The 16,231-nt window shown below is 55.8% G+C and overlaps 1 protein-coding gene across 1 annotated transcript; it reads right to left on the bottom strand.

Moving 5' to 3' along the window:
* Nucleotides 1–2,164: 2,164 nt before the first annotated feature.
* LOC128902779 (sia-alpha-2,3-Gal-beta-1,4-GlcNAc-R:alpha 2,8-sialyltransferase) lies at nucleotides 2,165–7,209 on the bottom strand. The gene is made up of 4 exons (XM_054186312.1): nucleotides 7,031–7,209; nucleotides 5,856–5,978; nucleotides 3,194–3,751; nucleotides 2,165–2,447 (listed from the first exon to the last, which is right to left on the bottom strand). Exons 1-4 carry the CDS (start codon nucleotides 7,207–7,209, stop codon nucleotides 2,165–2,167), a joined length of 1,143 nt encoding a protein of 380 aa, XP_054042287.1.
* Between the last annotated feature and the right edge of the window lie 9,022 nt (nucleotides 7,210–16,231).

Here is a 16,231-nt window from a genome sequence, read left to right as displayed (position 1 = left end):
TTCATAATAACAGTTGCGAGAGGTCGTACTCTGCTGTGGGAGCGGTGATGAGCGCGGGACCAATACGACAGCACGGAGAGCCGGAGCCCGGGAATGCCGAGCCAGGCTTGGCACAGGGAGGGAAGCGCTGCAGTTCCCTGCAGGAGTGGGTCTGTGCACGCTGTGGCACTGGGGAGACCCTCCACAGCGCGCCCCAGCCCCAAACAGCCTTTGAAAAAGCAAAAGCCAGAAAATGTGGGATAATTAAAATGGGCAAGAGAGCTGCCAGCTCCTCCTCCAGCCGGGGCGCGGGGAGAGGGATGGCACGGCTTTGGCGGAGCCACGGTGGCGGGCACCAGGAGATGCTCCGGGCCGCTCAGGTTTGGTGTTGTACTCGAGATCTCCTTCCTCACCTCCTACATCTGCTTGTATGCAAAGAGGCTGAGAAAAATTAAAATGTGCCATTTTAAAGTATGATTTTAAATTGGATTTTGCATCTTCTTTCAGTGCGTAGTCAGTTCTCAGTGTCATACAGAATAGTAGAAAAATGTTAAAATACTTGTAAGCGTACTTACTGTAATAAGAAACCCAGTTATTTTACAGGCTCCTTTATCCTGAGTCATAATGGCCAACATTTTCAAACCGTAAGTGACCCTAAGGTTCGTCCCCTCTACAAACAGCCTGATTTTCAGCGGTACCGAGGCACCCGTGTCTTCCTGTACTGCCTGGGACGGCTGTCGGCAACCGGAAAACGGGGGCACTAACTTAGTTGTCTGACCGTGGATTTAGAGATGTAAATGGGGTAGATCTGATAACTGCATTTCCTCTTCCCTGCGCTCCTGCCATGCTCGTTTCCCTTTAAAAAACATTTTTAAAAATCCTGGCGCCTGGCTGGCGTGGCTGCTGGGCCAGTGGGTCCCTGCCCAGCTAGCCATGCCTGCTGAGCCAGGGCCGGGCGCAGGGCAGGCTGGGCACCCTGCCCCTCGGGGGGACCACCCTGGCCACGGCGGGGGGACAACCCGAGCCTCGCTGACCTGAGGGGCTGGCCGGCCCGTCTACCCTGTCGCCGTTAATTGGGCTAATGAAGGCTATTACTGCTCCTTAGAGACTTGGCATCGCTGGGCACCCATCGCCCCCATGGGACGGATGGCATTTTGGGTGGGACGCACCGAAACGCAGAGGGTACCTGCTCTTGCAGCTCCGCACGGCGAAACACCAGGTACCACCGTGGCGGGGCCACGCACACCGGGAGAGGGGAACAGGGATCTGTGGGTGCAAAGGGATGGGCCGGAGCCCCCGTGCTCCCTGCTCAGGGGGATCGTCCTCTCGAAGGACGCCCCGTCGTCGGGGGTGTGGAGAGCAGGCGCAGAGGGAGGTGTGCCTGCGCCGGGGCTTGGGGTTCTTCTCACCCAACACACCTCCAGAGAAACGCAATTCCATTTATCGTGGTGGTTTAACTTTAAAATCAAAAGACCAAATAGTATCACACGGATGGGAATGACCATGTTTCCGCCTGGCTGATTTGGACTAGGATTTGGCCCAAACTGAATTAAAACGCTGAAGCATTCTGAGAGCAATATAAACGCCTAGGTACGAGCCATATTGTGATCATCTTGTTTACGTTATTCTTTAAAAAATGTAAAATTCAGTAAATACGAAAATATGCAAGCGGTGGAAATCAGGATCCACACTGAAGAACTTGCAAGGGACGATGAACGGGAATTCAGAGTGGCTTTCTCAATCGGCCACAGCAATATACGTATGCTGAGCTACTGATAGCAACATATACAAGAGGAGCAAAACCTTTTAAAATTGGCATTTCTAAATCTAATAGGGAAGGGATAATAAAATTAAGAGATTAAGGGCATTTTGTGGAATGCTAAAATATGAAAATATCTTAAAACATACTTAGTAGCGTATCTATAAATGCAAAATATTTCAACTTTGCTGCTGCATGAATAGCATCCACAGAATTTGATAAATGCTTCTGCACTGCTAAATATGCTTAAACCCTTCTGTGAGCAGTGACAAGGGTGACTAAAAAGGATCTTTATATTATGGAAAATATTTTAGGGTGGGTTGTTTTGTTTTTTTTTTTTATTTTTTTAGAATTATATCTGAAGAATGTTTAATTCGGTTTTGGGCACTTTTTAGACAATCATTTGGCACTTCAAGATTTAGGTTCTTAGGCACAATGCGACAAGGTGAGTTTGGCCAGTCCTTCACCGTGCATCCTGTAGAGCAGCTGGAACTCTGCAGGCAGCTGGTGGGACTCCTGCCACTTGGTCGTGAACTTGGTTCCCTTCTTATCATAGTAGTGGTACGGGAGGTCCTCCCGCGTGTTGGGGTCGAACCCAAAGGGCCAGAATCCGTACAAGTGGATCTCCTCGCAAATGGCAGAAGCGAGGGTGTACATGAGAATACCTGTGCTCAGCCGCTTGGGTGACAAGTGCTTGTTCTTCCAGTACCTGTGAAAAAAATAAAGGTGCGTTAGTTTGGGGTGCAAGTAACGCCACAGGTGTGCTGTAAGAAAAACATAATGTTACTGCCTGGAGACCATGAGCGCTGGGAGTGACAGCCTGGATAAGGCAAGGGTTGCTCTTTGGGTCAGTCTGGAATGACCAGGAGTGAAAAGCAACCTTAGCAGCACCCTGACTGATAGTCTCCTGTGGTCTCCTCCCGAACGTGTTCGGTTTTTAACCAGGAGAGGTAGTGCCTTATCCAGAAAAGTGCGGTTCCCCGGCTTCTCTTCACACGTGCATTTGCTAAAGAGGTGGCAACGTTATCCTCCTTGGATTTATTAGTTTATCCTCAGACCACCTTTCAGCTGTCTGGCAGCATCCCCGTTTGCTCACTGAGAAGAGAAGCTCTTCCATAAGTGGTGCGTTGCTTATGCAGCAGCTCCCTCACCCCCCGGCCTCCTCCCACCTCTGGAAGCAGAAGCAGCGGCGGGAGCAGAGCCCAGGGATGGACCCTGCCCCCGTGCGACCGACCAACCCACCCCTGCTGTGCCGGGCATACTCTGGAAAGAAATCACTCAAGTACGTACTGAAGCAATAACAAACCTGAATTTACTCTAAAATAAAGCAGTATCAGGTCCTGACCTGTGAGACAGTGCCCACCAGATGAGGCACGAACAGAAAAATAAACACACGTGTATTTGTACAGAGAAAGACGTATTTTGACACGTTAAAAACAAGGCAAAAATACACACCTGTTAACATGCTGCATTATATTTCCTGGCCAAGCCAACTGGACCTTTAGTTGCCCTCTATGCTCAACAAAGAAGTCAACCAGTGTTCTCGTGACTGTTGCTGACGTGTGGAAGAAAAAAGCGGGGATCCAAAGAATGGCCCCATCAAGCTTTTTCAAACTTAAAAAGAAGTTGTTGCGATCCTGAATGGTCAAAAGATTGTTGTAATACTTTTCCAGGATGCTGGGGTTGAAGGTTGTAAGGTTGGTTTTCCTTCCAACATCTTTCTGGAAAGCCTCAGTTGGAGCAAAATTGCAGCGAAAAACAAAATCGGATTTATCTATCTCTTGCCCGCACTGACTCCCGGTCAGGATCCCACTATTTCCAACCACGGCGCAAATGTTGTAATGCTTGTTGAGGATCGGCGACACGTCGGGAAGCAGCGACCTGAAGTTATTGCTAATAGAGAAAACATACTTGTGGCTGGAATAATCGTAATGCATCAGCTGTCCAATCCGAACACTATTCTTGGTCAAAGAAAAATTTTTTATTACGTCGACATGCTGAAGGATTTCTTGCCTAAAATAAAACAGGAAAAGAAAAGAAAACGTGGAGTTGTATTTCCCCTCTTTCTGCGGTGGAGAGATTTTCTTTCCAGCTAGACTTAAATTTTTCCTTTTTTTTTTTTTTTTTTTAAATGTAGTAAAGTAGCTTCCTGAGCAATGTGGTGCAATGGCTTTTAGTTAATACAAATAGATGGAATTATGGAGCTGGCTCCTCACCTAGAGCTCTGCTTGGCTTTACCGGGAGGTCCTGACTGACACCAGCTGAGGATGTGTGCGTTTCTTTTGGAACAGCATCAGGATTAATGTATCGGATTCCCTGCGGAAGCCCAGGGCGCGCAGCTAACAGCACACCCCTCCCGCAGTCCCCTTGCTGAGGGGCGACGCGCAGCACGGTCCCATGTGTGCTGTGCCACGGGCCAGGTGGGCAAGTCTGCTGCCAGGGCTCACCGCGGGCACCTCGCCCTTGGTACGGGCCCGCCCATCGTTGGCAATGGTGGGCGCCGTGTTTGCAAGCCCAAGCAGCTCAGGATATTCAGTTGAATTAACAGTGGCTGATTTTTAAACACATATATTTTTGTGTGTTCTCACTAAGGAGCTTTGAATCACAAAAACAAGTGACTGTCACTGTCTCTATTTATGTAAACATAATTCCTTAATGTCTTATTTGGGCAAGCACGCCGGCATTTTTACAAGGGTCATTAGAGATACTTACAAACCAAACAAAACCAGCCCTGCTCAGGAATTTCCCTTGCAGGGCATAAAATTAGAAAACCAATACTGCTTTATTTGTTCATGTTTATGGAAAACAAACAACCTTTCTTCCAGCTCGCATCCTCCAATGTCTAAGCATTAATGGAGTCCCACTGGGTGCCCTAATTATCGGTTATGGCTAACGGACAAGTGAAAAGGCAGATCCTGAGGCATTAGCTAAAGTCTCTAGTGGGGTGGCACAGAGATAGACTCATGAAGGGTGAGCTGGTGGTGCCAGGAATGAAGCAATAACTGAGGGGTGGCCACTGTCACGCCAGCCTGGGAAGTCCCTGGGAAAGGATGGGGCAGGCAAAGTGCCATCTCCTTGCCGTGCCCCACAGCTCCTCAGGGCCTCGGGCAGCGTTTGTTGGCACTAGAAGGCCATTATTTGCCCTCTGTGCTGGCAGCAGCGCTGACTTGGGACCGGGGAGTGACCAGAAGGGAGGAGAGAAGCCCAAGCCCTGCCCGCCAGCACCCAGGGGTGCAGCAGCCCCATCCCGACTGCCAGCTGCCTGGCCACAGAGCTGAGGGTCTGGGCTCCTGCTCCTCAGGCAGGCATTTGTCAGGATAAAATTGCAGTCCAGGATGGTAGTAGCTATCTTATCAGTAAATATATATATATAAAAATGTATGAAGTATATATTTACTGATATATATATCTCTCAGTAAAGCAAATGAATAAAAGAGGTTGGCCAGACACCACCAAGTTCACGTCACAGTGAGAAAACTGAAAGCACATTTTACTTCCCATTAAGTAAGGAGCAGCTTTGGGGAAGCTGAAGGAATGGAGAAACCCTTTCCATTGCCACGCAGCAGGGAAGTCAGTGCAACCTGTGAACAGCAGGCAGAAGGCAATGCACAAAGAGAGTGCCTCCAGTGGATCCAGGCTCTAAGCCCCATTCGAACTCCCGGCTCTGCCCACCCCTCAGCCGGAGCAGTGCTGGAAGGCAGAGCAGCACGGCTCTTGCTCAGAACTGCAGTCAGCTGGGAAGTTTCGCTGGGCGTGTGTTGGCCTCCATGAACCTGGCATTTCATGGCTGTTACAGTCCAATGTGTTTCAAGTTTTAAAACCCCAGCCATTTATCTAGAAGTAATGACAATTTCACTTGCACCCCAGGAAACTGGGTCACGTTCTGTTTGGTAAAATAATGCGTGTTGCAGCCTGGTGTCCTGCTCTGAAATAATCAATTCTTCCAAGATAGCTGTAACCACCTGGGGAATGCCTTTGTCTCTCGCCGCTGGCAAATCACTCAGCTCAGAGTATTTAGCGGTCCCTGATTGTATTTTCTTAAATCTTGGGGGGAAGGGGACACCTCAGGGAGGGTGAGAAGGGGAGGCCCAGGCGCAGCACCTGGCCGGACACTCACCTCTGGTGTGCGAATGCCGTCCGGTTGAAGGCCCACCTGGAGGGCTTCTCCTGCAGCTCCTGGCTCAGGGAGTTGGTGATGGGGACGAAGGAGGGGTCAAGGAACTTCAGCGCGAACTGCGACCTGGAAACGAGCACACAGACCCACGCAGACACACACACACAGACCCACGCAGACACACGCACACAGACCCGTGCAGACACACAGACACACACACAGACACACACACACAGACACACACACACAGACCCATGCAGACACACAGACACACAGACACATGCACACAGACCCGTGCAGACACACAGACACACACACAGACACACAGACACACGCACACAGACCCGTGCAGACACACACACAGACACACAGACACACGCACACAGACACGCACACAGACCCACGCAGACACAGACCCACGCAGACACACAGACCCGCCGCCGTTACTGGCCGTGCCCGCCCCCGCTGTCGGCCGCCGTCAGCACCGCGGACAGCGCCGGCCGCGCCGCGGCCGGGCCGGGCCGGGATGTACCGGGATATACCAGCCTGTACCGGGCTGCACCGGGATGTACCGGGATATACCAGCCTGTACCGGGATGCACCTGGATGTGCCGGGATGTACCGGGCTGTACCAGGCTCTACCGAGCTGCACCGGGCTGCACTGAGCTGTACCGGGCTGCACCGAGTTCTACCGGGCTGCACCGGGCTGCACCGGGCTGGGCCGGGCCAGGCTGCACTGGGTTGTACCAGGCCGGGCTGCACCGGGCCGTGCCGTGCTGGGCACGGTGCTGTCGGGCTGCTCCCCGCGCTTCAGCCCCCCCGGGGCATTGCAGTTCCCACGCTCCCCCCCCTTCCCCCCCCCCCCCCGGCCCGGTACCGCGGTTCCCCGGGGGTCCCTCCGCTCCCCGCAGGCCCCGGAGCACCTCCGCGGGCCGCGGAGCACGGCCGGGGCTGGGAGCGGGGGGAGCCGCATCCCCGTTGCGGGCGAGGGCCGTGGCCGCGGGGCCCTCCGGGGCCCGCCCGCCCAGTTGGGGCTCTCCCCCGGGCGGCAGCGGGGCCGGCGGGGGTCGGAAGGGATGGGATGGGCATGGGGATGGGGATGGGATGGGATGGAAAGGGAAGGGATGGGATGGCGGCCCCCCGCCCCCGGGCCGCGCCGGGCTGCGCCGCGCCCTCACCTGAATCCCGCGTGGAACATGTACATGCGGGGCCCCCCCGGGCCGGCGGCGCGGGGCGCGCCGAAGATGTTGTCCTTCTTGAGCGAGACGTAGCTGATGAGGGAGAGGATGAGCAGCGCGATGCTGAGCATCACCAGCCCCAGCACGCTGGCCACACGCACCATCTTGCAGCTCCTCATGCCGGGAGGCGGCCCCGCGGCTGGGCGTGTGCGGGGGGAGCTGCCGCGGGGCTACATGGAGGGGGGGCGGCGGGCGCGGAGGCGGCGGGCGCGGGACGGCGGCGGGGACCGGGCCGGCACCGCCGGCTGCCGGAGAGAAAATGGAGGGACCGAGCGGCGGCGCGATGAAATGGCAGCCGGGAGCGGCCGCCCCGCCGTCCCGGCCCCGGCAACCCCGCGAGCGCCGCCGTGTCCCCCCCCGCCCCCGGCAGGCCCCCCCCCGGCAGCCCCGGCCCACGCACCGGCAGCCCCGGTGCCCCCCGCAGCCCCGGTGCACCCCGGACAGCCCCCGTGCCACCCCAGCACTGCCGGTAGCCCCCCGACAGCCCCGGTGTGCCCCCCAACAACACTGCTACCCCTCCGACAGCACCGGTACCCCCTCAGCAGCCCTGCTGTGGCCCCCCAACAGCCGCAGCGTGCCCCCCAACAGCCCCAGGTTTCCTCTGCGACAGCCCCGGGGTGTTCCCCCCAGCAGCACCAGGTACACGACCTGGCATCCCAAGGGTGTCCCCCCCAACATCCCCGGGGGGTGCCTCTGACAACCCTGGTGTGCCCAGAGTGCCCTTCCCACTGCCTTGGGGGGCCCCGCAGTGACTCTCCAGAAGACTGGGGGTGGCCCAGCCTGGCAGCCACAGTGACCCCCCAATAGCCCCAGTGCTGCAGTGACCCCCCAAGCCCCGTGGGTGCACATGGGGGCTGAGCACGGCTGCAAGCTGCACCAGCAGGGAGCTGGGGCTGCCTGGGACGCGGTGCCTTTGCTGGGTGACCAGTGTCCGGGTGGGTGCACAAGGTCCTGCTGCTCAGCACAGGGCCGTGGGGACGTGGCATTTGCATTTCCCTGTGACACTGTGGGTCACTGTACGGCCCGTACAGTGCTGCGGGAGCCTATGCCACAGCCTGCACCCGGGCAAGGCAAAGCCCGGTGCTGGCTCAGAAGACCCCTTGTTCTTTAAAAGCCTGGTGTTGAGGGCACGCTACCGTCTAAAAGAACCCTACCGGTAATTAAACTGCCCCATAAATCACACCGCAAATTTCATGTGAACTCCAAGCGAGCCTGACTTCTGTACTCTGAGGGATGTCTCTTACGAACACGACTTCTGCATGCCGCAATACTTCCAGTGTTTCTTCAAGCTACCTTTTTTTCCTTACAAAGCTCACCCCCATAGACAGCTCTGCCTCTGAGCCCTGAGTTCATAGAAGTGCCTTATAAATAATAAATACTGTCTTTGTAGCACCATCCTTGCTCTGGGCTATATCCTACAAGCTCTCCATGCATGAAGCTCTCTTTGAAGAGGAGGAACATGAGGACCTCGCAGGGCTGGGTTTTATGTCACAGCGTGGTTCTTCAGCCTTCAGTGGGAGTTCGGCCTGAGTACGGCCCGAAGGTCTATATCCCAGTCCTGTGGGATGCCTGTGGCTTTGGTGGAGAGAGAAAAGGATGGGAATGTAGGAAATAACAGTTTCGATATAGGAGTTAGGTTTTTTTATGTGACTCTTCACACAGTTTCTGTTGTTGTCCACCTAGGGCATGGCGTCTCCAGCTGCAGTGTGTCCACCTAGGTGTCCCAGGACATATCGTCCACAATTTCTCGCCTTCAGATATTTTGGAAATCGGTTCGATAACACTTTGTCTTGTCTATGTCTGACCGTGCATCCCGGGGCATGGACTGTACATCCCTCGTGCCGTACACCTTTCCACTTCTCTGGCGCTCCTCTGGCAGAAGAAGAACCCCCAGCTGCTGGGCTTTGTACAAACCTCCCAAGTGCCCCTGTGAAAGCTAATGAGTGAGAGCATTGCCCACAGGCTGCTGGGCAAGTGGGCCTCTTCCCCTCCTGCAGCTGGCCCTGCGATGTCCCAGAGCACGCTCAGTGTGTCACCCGGCAGTCGGGCACAGGCTGTGAGGGGATCAGAGGCTTTTTGTCACGAGTGGGTGAGCAGCACGGGAAGGCCACCACGGCCCTGGGGGCACGGGCAAAGCCCCTGGGGGCAGGGGCAGATGAGCCCTGTCAGGACACACTGCCCAGGCAGGGCTTTGATGCTCAGAGAGGGATGTGTTGGCAATGGCAGGACAGCAGGAGCAGCAGCAGTGCTCCCTTGTCACTGCTGCTGGGGAGAGCTCAGCCAGAACCATGTGGAGTTGGAGGGAGGAGGTGGATGGCATGCCAACCCCGGGTTTTGGACCCATTTTGGCCCCTGATCCTGCGCAATCTCTGTGCAAATGAGATCTGAGAGGACATTGGAAAGGTGCTTTGGCAAGAAATGTTTAAAAACCCTGCCGTGTGCTGCAGCCGCTCTCCTTTTGACCCCGCTGCAAGCCCCAGCCCTGGCAGCACCATCCCCGGAGCCTGCACATGCCAACAAGTTGCAGTGGAAACAAAGGCAGTTCTTGCTTCAGATTCTTCAGAGATAGCAATATGTCAGGAGCCCCTGGAGAGGCTGAAAGTAAATGAATCAGTGCTAGAAAGTGAAGGATATCATCCGTGCTGAATGGTGAAAAGGAGTCCTGAACAGTATCTTCATTGATTTTCCTGTAATTGACACAGAAGCTCGGCTCGCCGGAGGCTGCGGGTGAGAGGAGTGGGGAGGCCCAGGTACGGCGCTCCCTGCCCCGCATCCTGGGAGCGCTTCTCCTCAATTAGGCGCCTCGTTTTTTGTGTGAAGCTTTGAAGGAGGCGGTGGGTTGGTAAAGCCAGCTTTTTCGCTATTCACAGGGTGTTTTGCAAGCCGCGTAGAAGCCAAGGGGCAGAGAAGGACGTGTCCCCTGCCTTCACGTCACCAGCCGCTCCCCACTGCCCTGCAGTGTGCGGGTTACACCGAGTCCTTGCCTGGTGACAAATACCTGTCCTTAAGCGAGCGTGTTTGCTAGAAAATACAACAGTGGCACACAGTAGGAAACTCGTAGGGGCTGCTGTTTCGATTAGATTTGAGGCTTTCCGAGGAGGAACGTATGAAGCCTGCAGTGCCCAGGCACAGCTGATGGACCCGGCTACCCGGGCGCTCGGTGGACACCCTGCCCCGCCGGCCGGCAGCCGGCTGCTGATAAGCAAACTATATCCAGCAGAGGCATCCGACGGGATTTTTACTGGTGCTAGGAAAGTCTGAATTAGAGAAGAAATGTGCTTGAAACAGAGACAAAGATTCAACCAGCCGGAGCAGGGGAGAGTCGGTGTTTCAGCGGAGAGAAGCGCAGCTACACCGCATGAAAGAAACCAGGAGCATCCATTCGCTTTCAAGCCCCATGGAGGAAACACCCATTGGGTTGGATGTGCGCTTAGGACCTTAGGAAAAGGTTCCCGCTTTTTGACTTATTCATGGAAATGGGACACGGTCTTTTTAACATTACAGGAAAGTTGTGCTTTGAAGATTTGCCCCCACTGAAATCAACCTTTTCCAGGCTATCTTTGCAGTTTTCTTCCCACCTTTGAAGCTGGTGTTTAGGGTCTCCAAGCACAAGGGGCTCTCGGTCTGACTGACTGCACCCAAAATAGTTTTAAAGTCTCTTTAAAACCAGGCGCTTGTCAGCCTGCTGGGGTGTGAAGATCTATGAATGCATAACCATTCTCCCTCCTCAGCCGCGGTTAGCAGCCAAGGCTGCTGGTTTGCAGCGTCTCTGGTTGTACTGAAAACACATTCCCTGGGGAAGGTGGTGAGGAACGAGCCACCTGCGGCTCCCGTCATGCTGCCCTGCTAACGAACCACCTCTCCCCAGCTCTTAGAGCAGTTGCAGCAGCCAACAGAGGCAGGAGCCAGCTGCAGATGGAGCGGCACAGGCGATGGCACTGCCGTGGGTACCTGGGGCTTGGTCCTCGCCCCGGTGGGGGCACCCAGAGCCTGGCCTGGGGCTGTCCTGGCAGGGGAACATGGCAGAGCTACCCGAAATGGAGTGGGCGTCCCACAGGCTTTACCATCCCTGCCTGGCGGGGACACTGCACCACCCATGGGCTGTCACGGCGCCGGAGGATGCCTGCAGAAATTGCTGTTTGGTGGCCATATAAGCCTGAGAGCAGGACCCAGACCGGACGCAGGGGGCACGCAGGGGGGACCCGGGCAGGACCCGGCCATCTCAGCGCCAAGCCCCTGCGGTTTCCCTGAGTCACTCCCCTCAACGGAGGCCCTGGGGTTTCTGCTGATGCAGCGCCTGGGCAGCTAAATGCTTTGTTGAACGCCTGCCCGAGTGTGCCTAAGTGCTTTCAGCCTGGGTGGCTGCTGAATTGGGCTTCCTGGGACAATTATTTTGAACATAAGTACCCAAAGTCTGCTCCAGTCCTGTTCTAAGTGCTTATGTTATTTTGTTTTAAAAATCTGGCACTGCTTCCTTAGACCTGTGGTCAGACCAGCCCCAGATATGTATTCATTTTAATTATATTTGCGAAAATGCTTGCTGGACATAAAGGGCACACATGTCTTTCTGACTTTGCTACATACAGTATTTTCTTTCAGCCTTTGAGCCCTCACTCTGCTGGCAGCCCCAGGAGCCCAGTGCCCATCTCCCCGAGCCCCAGGCAGGGGCTGGCTCATGCTTTGCTCACGTCCCACTGGGAATGTGCGGGAATTCAGCCCCAAGCCTCAGCGGGAAACGATGTCAAACCCCGGGAAAAATCCTGGGGTGCCAACGGGGAGGGAGCGGTGCGCGTGCGGTTGCCTGCTCCGGTCACTGCTGCTACAAACTCAAGGCAAGGGTTAGTTAAGCGGGGCTTGGCCGGCCTGGCAGGTGAGAGTTTGGCAGAAGTGACAGCCCGGCAGCGGGGGGGAGCTCATGGGCACGCAGGGGATGGGAAAAGAAAGGCTGCAGGCTTTTGCGCCAGCGTGGTGCGCTCCATCCCTTCATCCCCACCTCCAGTTTTCCAGCCAGGCACCCCAGGGAGGGCTGCTGGGCGGTGCGGGCAGGCAGGAGGGTCCTGGGGACACAGGGGACCGCGGGGACAACTGCTCCGGGCCTGGGGAAATCATCAGCTCCCAGGTTGCTACTCATGCTTCGTCTAGTTAAACCACCAGGAATTTACTGAAGGCTTCAGAACATAAGCTAGTCATCTCTTTTAATAGTTTACTAGCTTTTAAAAAGATCCCACCAGCTGGTTTGTGGCACTGCGTTAGAAGTTTCCCATGCCCATTACTGCACCTCCCTCCCCAAGCGAAACAGAAGATCCCAGAGTGAAGGACATGAGCGGTCCCACGCCAGAGGCGCCTCTCTGGAGCGGAGCAAGGGGCAGTGAGCCACGCTGTGCCCCCAGCCCCGCTCTGCTGCTCGCTGCAGGGATGCACGGCACTGAAGGGATGCACAGCACTGCAAGGGTGCAGGGCACTGCAGCGATGCACGACATTGTAGGGATGCACGGCACTGCAGGGATGCACGGCACTGCAAGGGTGCACGGCACTGCAGGGATGCATGGCACTGCAGCGATGCACGGCACTGCAAGGGTGCAGGGCACTGCAGGGATGCATGGCACTGCAGCGATGCACAGCACTGCAGGGATGCACGGCACTGCAAGGGTGCAGGGCACTGCAGCGATGCACGACATTGTAGGGATGCACAGCACTGCAGGGATGCACGGCACTGCAAGGGTGCACGACACTGCAGGGATGCATGGCACTGCAGGGATGCACGGCACTGCAAGGGTGCAGGGCACTGCAGGGATGCATGGCACTGCAGCGATGCACGGCACTGCAAGGGTGCAGGGCACTGCAGGGATGCATGGCACTGCAGCGATGCACAGCACTGCAGGGATGCACGGCACTGCAAGGGTGCAGGGCACTGCAGCGATGCACGACATTGTAGGGATGCACGGCACTGCAGGGATGCACGGCACTGCAAGGGTGCACGGCACTGCAGGGATGCATGGCACTGCAGGGATGCACGGCACTGCAGGGATGCACGGCACTGCAAGGGTGCAGGGCACTGCAGGGATGCATGGCACTGCAGCGATGCACGGCACTGCAGGGATGCACGGCACTGCAAGGGTGCAGGGCACTGCAGCGATGCATGGCACTGCAGGGATGCACGGCACTGCAGGGATGCATGGCACTGCAGTGATGCACGGCACTGCAAGGATACATGGCACTGCAGGGATGCACGGCACTGCAGGGACGCATGGCACTGCAGGGACGCATGGCACTGCTGCTGCGGATGTTGTCCTCTGCCCCCCGTGCAGACCCCCGTGGGCTGGCACATGGCCGCGGCCCTCGGGATGTGTCTGACTGTCTGCGCCGGCCTGACCTCAGCAAGGACAAACAGCCCTCCCATGGAAAATACTAATGAAAGGGCTAAAGCTGGGAAGAGTAAGGCAGCGATTAGTGGTGTGCATGCAGCTGAGCTTCCTGCAGATTACTTGTATTTAGGCCTAATCCTCTGCATTGAAAAAAATCCCAAATCTCTTCATTTTTTTTATGGAGTGATTATCATAGACTCCAGAATGATTGTGTAAAAATTAATCCTGGGGGATGAGATCGGTTTTGGAGCTGCAGTGTGGTGCTTGCCAGACATACAAGAAGCTGGTAAACAAACGTTTCCCAGAGCGAGGGAATTAATCTCCGGCTGGGCTCCCTTGGTTTCGATGCGCCGTGGGTGTTTATCCGTGGCTTCAGCTGGGTGCAGGAGCAGGGTTTCATGGGTGGGTCGGGGATGCCCTCCAAAGGGCTTCCCAGGGCTTCCCAGGGTTTCCCTGGAGGCTGTGATGGAGACGAGTTGGGGGGGCTTTGATGGGAAAGAGCCATGCTGCCGGCGTGGGGCACCTCGGTGCTCTTGTGCTGAAGGCGGTATGGATGGGGACGCAGGCGAGACGGGCTGATGACACTGCCCGGTGGCCCTCGTCTCCTCCCACAGACCTTTGCCTTTTCTTACGGGAAACATCTCAGAAGGAACTCCGGCCTTGTCGGCACCACCGGAGGAGACTCCGGGCTGCCCGTGTCCCCCCGGCAACCCCTGGCCACCACGGGCACGGCCGCCCCGTCGGCGGTGTGGTCATCCTCAGGGCTCCGGTTCAAAAAGGTGCTTAAGCCCAGCATTAGGAACGCGCGCTGTCCTGCTGCCAAGTGTGATGGATCTGTAACTATTCTGAAGTGATCCATGAATATTGCATGTGGATCCACTTATTGGAGCCTCCGCTGCATGGATGCCTGGCTCTGCTTTAATCGGCGGCTGTCAGGAAATGCAAGCAAGGGAGGAATACTTCCAGATAAGCCCTTTTTGCTGCCAGCAGCGGAGGACTCCCAGTGAGCAGGCAGGCAAGGGAAGGGGGGACCGGTGGGTCACCCCTTGGCTGAACCTGGGGGGGACAGTGGCAGGCATGGGCGCTCTCGGCTGCTTTAAACCCCTTTTCCCCCCGAGCTGTTCGATTCCTAGTGCTAAAGGGAGCCGCACAGGGGCTGGGATGGCTGCCTGCGGGCAGAGCCCTGGGCAGGAGCAGGGGGCCGGGGACCCCAGCATGGTCCTGCCTGGAGCTATGGCACAGCCTGGGGGGGCGCGAGGAGGGATGGAGGGTGCCCAGCGCCAGGGGATGAGCCTCCGACAGCTCGGAGGGGCCGGGAGGAAGGGGGAAGGAGAGGTGACGGTGACCTCGGCGTCTCACTGCAAACAACTTCTTTAATCCCCAAAAGCAAAGCCACGAGATCCGGCACAGGCTGGCGTGATGGCAGAGCCGCTGCTGGTTTCCAGCGTTTCATCTGAGCATCCCAGTTCAGTTCGGTCCGGGCGGATGGAGGGCAAGGAGCAAGATTCAGACTGCACATGGAAAAGCCACTCGGAGACGGGGCGGGGGCAGTTTGCAGTAATTTACTCAGTGACATTTAGTCATAAATTGGAGATTATGCCTTGGTTTAATTTTACGCGTTAATCAATAAGAGAGGGAACACTTTATTTTGACGTAGATGGCCACCGTCCCTCTCCCATTTACACCGTGCGGCTCCATTGATTTCATTAGGATCCGCCAGGCAGAAATGAGAGCGGAACTTGGCCCCCTTAATTAAGACGACTGTTGCTAAAGGCGGAATGATGGAAAATAATTAACCCTGTAAAAAACAGACGATGCTGAGAAGAAGAAATACATAATTTAGGAATCGGGAGGCTGTTATGCAATATTAATTGCAGACAGCATGTCTGAACAGCACGACATACCGAGAGTCGTGCCGCGTGTCACAAAGCCGCTGAAGAAGGCCAATTTTGCCCTTGGCGTTAAGCGAAGAGCCCAAAAAGGGCATCTCTGGAGTAAACGGCAGGGGGTCGGGCTGTGTCTGGAGCGGAGCCGGGGTCTGCACGGCTCTGCCCAGGGCTGTGCCGGCCCCGAGAGCCCACCGCCCCGCGGCACGGGGAGCTGGTCTCTCCCCTCCTGCGTCTCTGCTGGGCAGGGACAAATACGCTGCCTCCGCTGGTGGAGGCTCAACCAATTTCATTAATTAAAGCTCTAATTGTGCTAAGGGAGCTTTGACCTCCTAGGAGGACCCCTTGCCCTTCTTCGCCAAGGAAATTGGATTATTCCTATTGGTGCTGATTGTCAGTGCCTTCTTTGCTGCTAAAATATTCTCTCTACTTCCTAATCAAATGACTTAAAAAGGCCAAACATGGAACTTTCAGCAGCAATAACAAATACGCCTATTTATTTAAACAGGCACAAGAAATAGTAATTCAATAGGCAATTTCTAGAGAAGGCTATAAATGAATGCAAACAGAAGGTCCGCTTGTCTCTGATGATGCTTTAGGGGTTGGATACTGGATTTAAAAGCTCCTTCAGCGCTTTCTTTTAAACACAAAAGCATTACTTAGGAACCAGAGAAATGCCTTTGAGATTGGGATTGTTCGTCACACCACGGATGGGGATACCAGCAGCGAGCAGCTGGATAATTTCAGGAGGAGGACACGGCCACAGCTGCGCGGCAGGCAGGACCAGGGGTGTAAATAGGCTTGTGTGTGGTGTAGACCAGCGGCAAATGAGCACCGGGGGGGGGTCTGGGTGCCCTGGGGGGGCTGTGTCAAAGGCAGGTCCGCAGCAG

The sequence above is a fragment of the Rissa tridactyla genome, chromosome Z, assembly GCF_028500815.1.
Source record: "Rissa tridactyla isolate bRisTri1 chromosome Z, bRisTri1.patW.cur.20221130, whole genome shotgun sequence".
Lineage (NCBI taxonomy): Eukaryota > Metazoa > Chordata > Aves > Charadriiformes > Laridae > Rissa > Rissa tridactyla.
This window is presented reverse-complemented; position numbering and strand designations above follow the sequence as displayed.

Excerpts from the sequence above, each read along its gene's own strand:
- LOC128902779 (XM_054186312.1), bottom strand. The coding sequence starts at position 7,209 with ATGAGGAGCTGCAAGATGGTGCGTGTGGCCAGCGTGCTGGGGCTGGTG. Across the intron at positions 5,979-7,030 it reads ATGTTCCACGCGGGATTCAG|GTCGCAGTTCGCGCTGAAGT; the intron begins GTGAGGGCGCGG and ends GCTCGTTTCCAG. Across the intron at positions 2,448-3,193 it reads ATAATGCAGCATGTTAACAG|GTACTGGAAGAACAAGCACT; the intron begins GTGTGTATTTTT and ends TTTTTTTCACAG.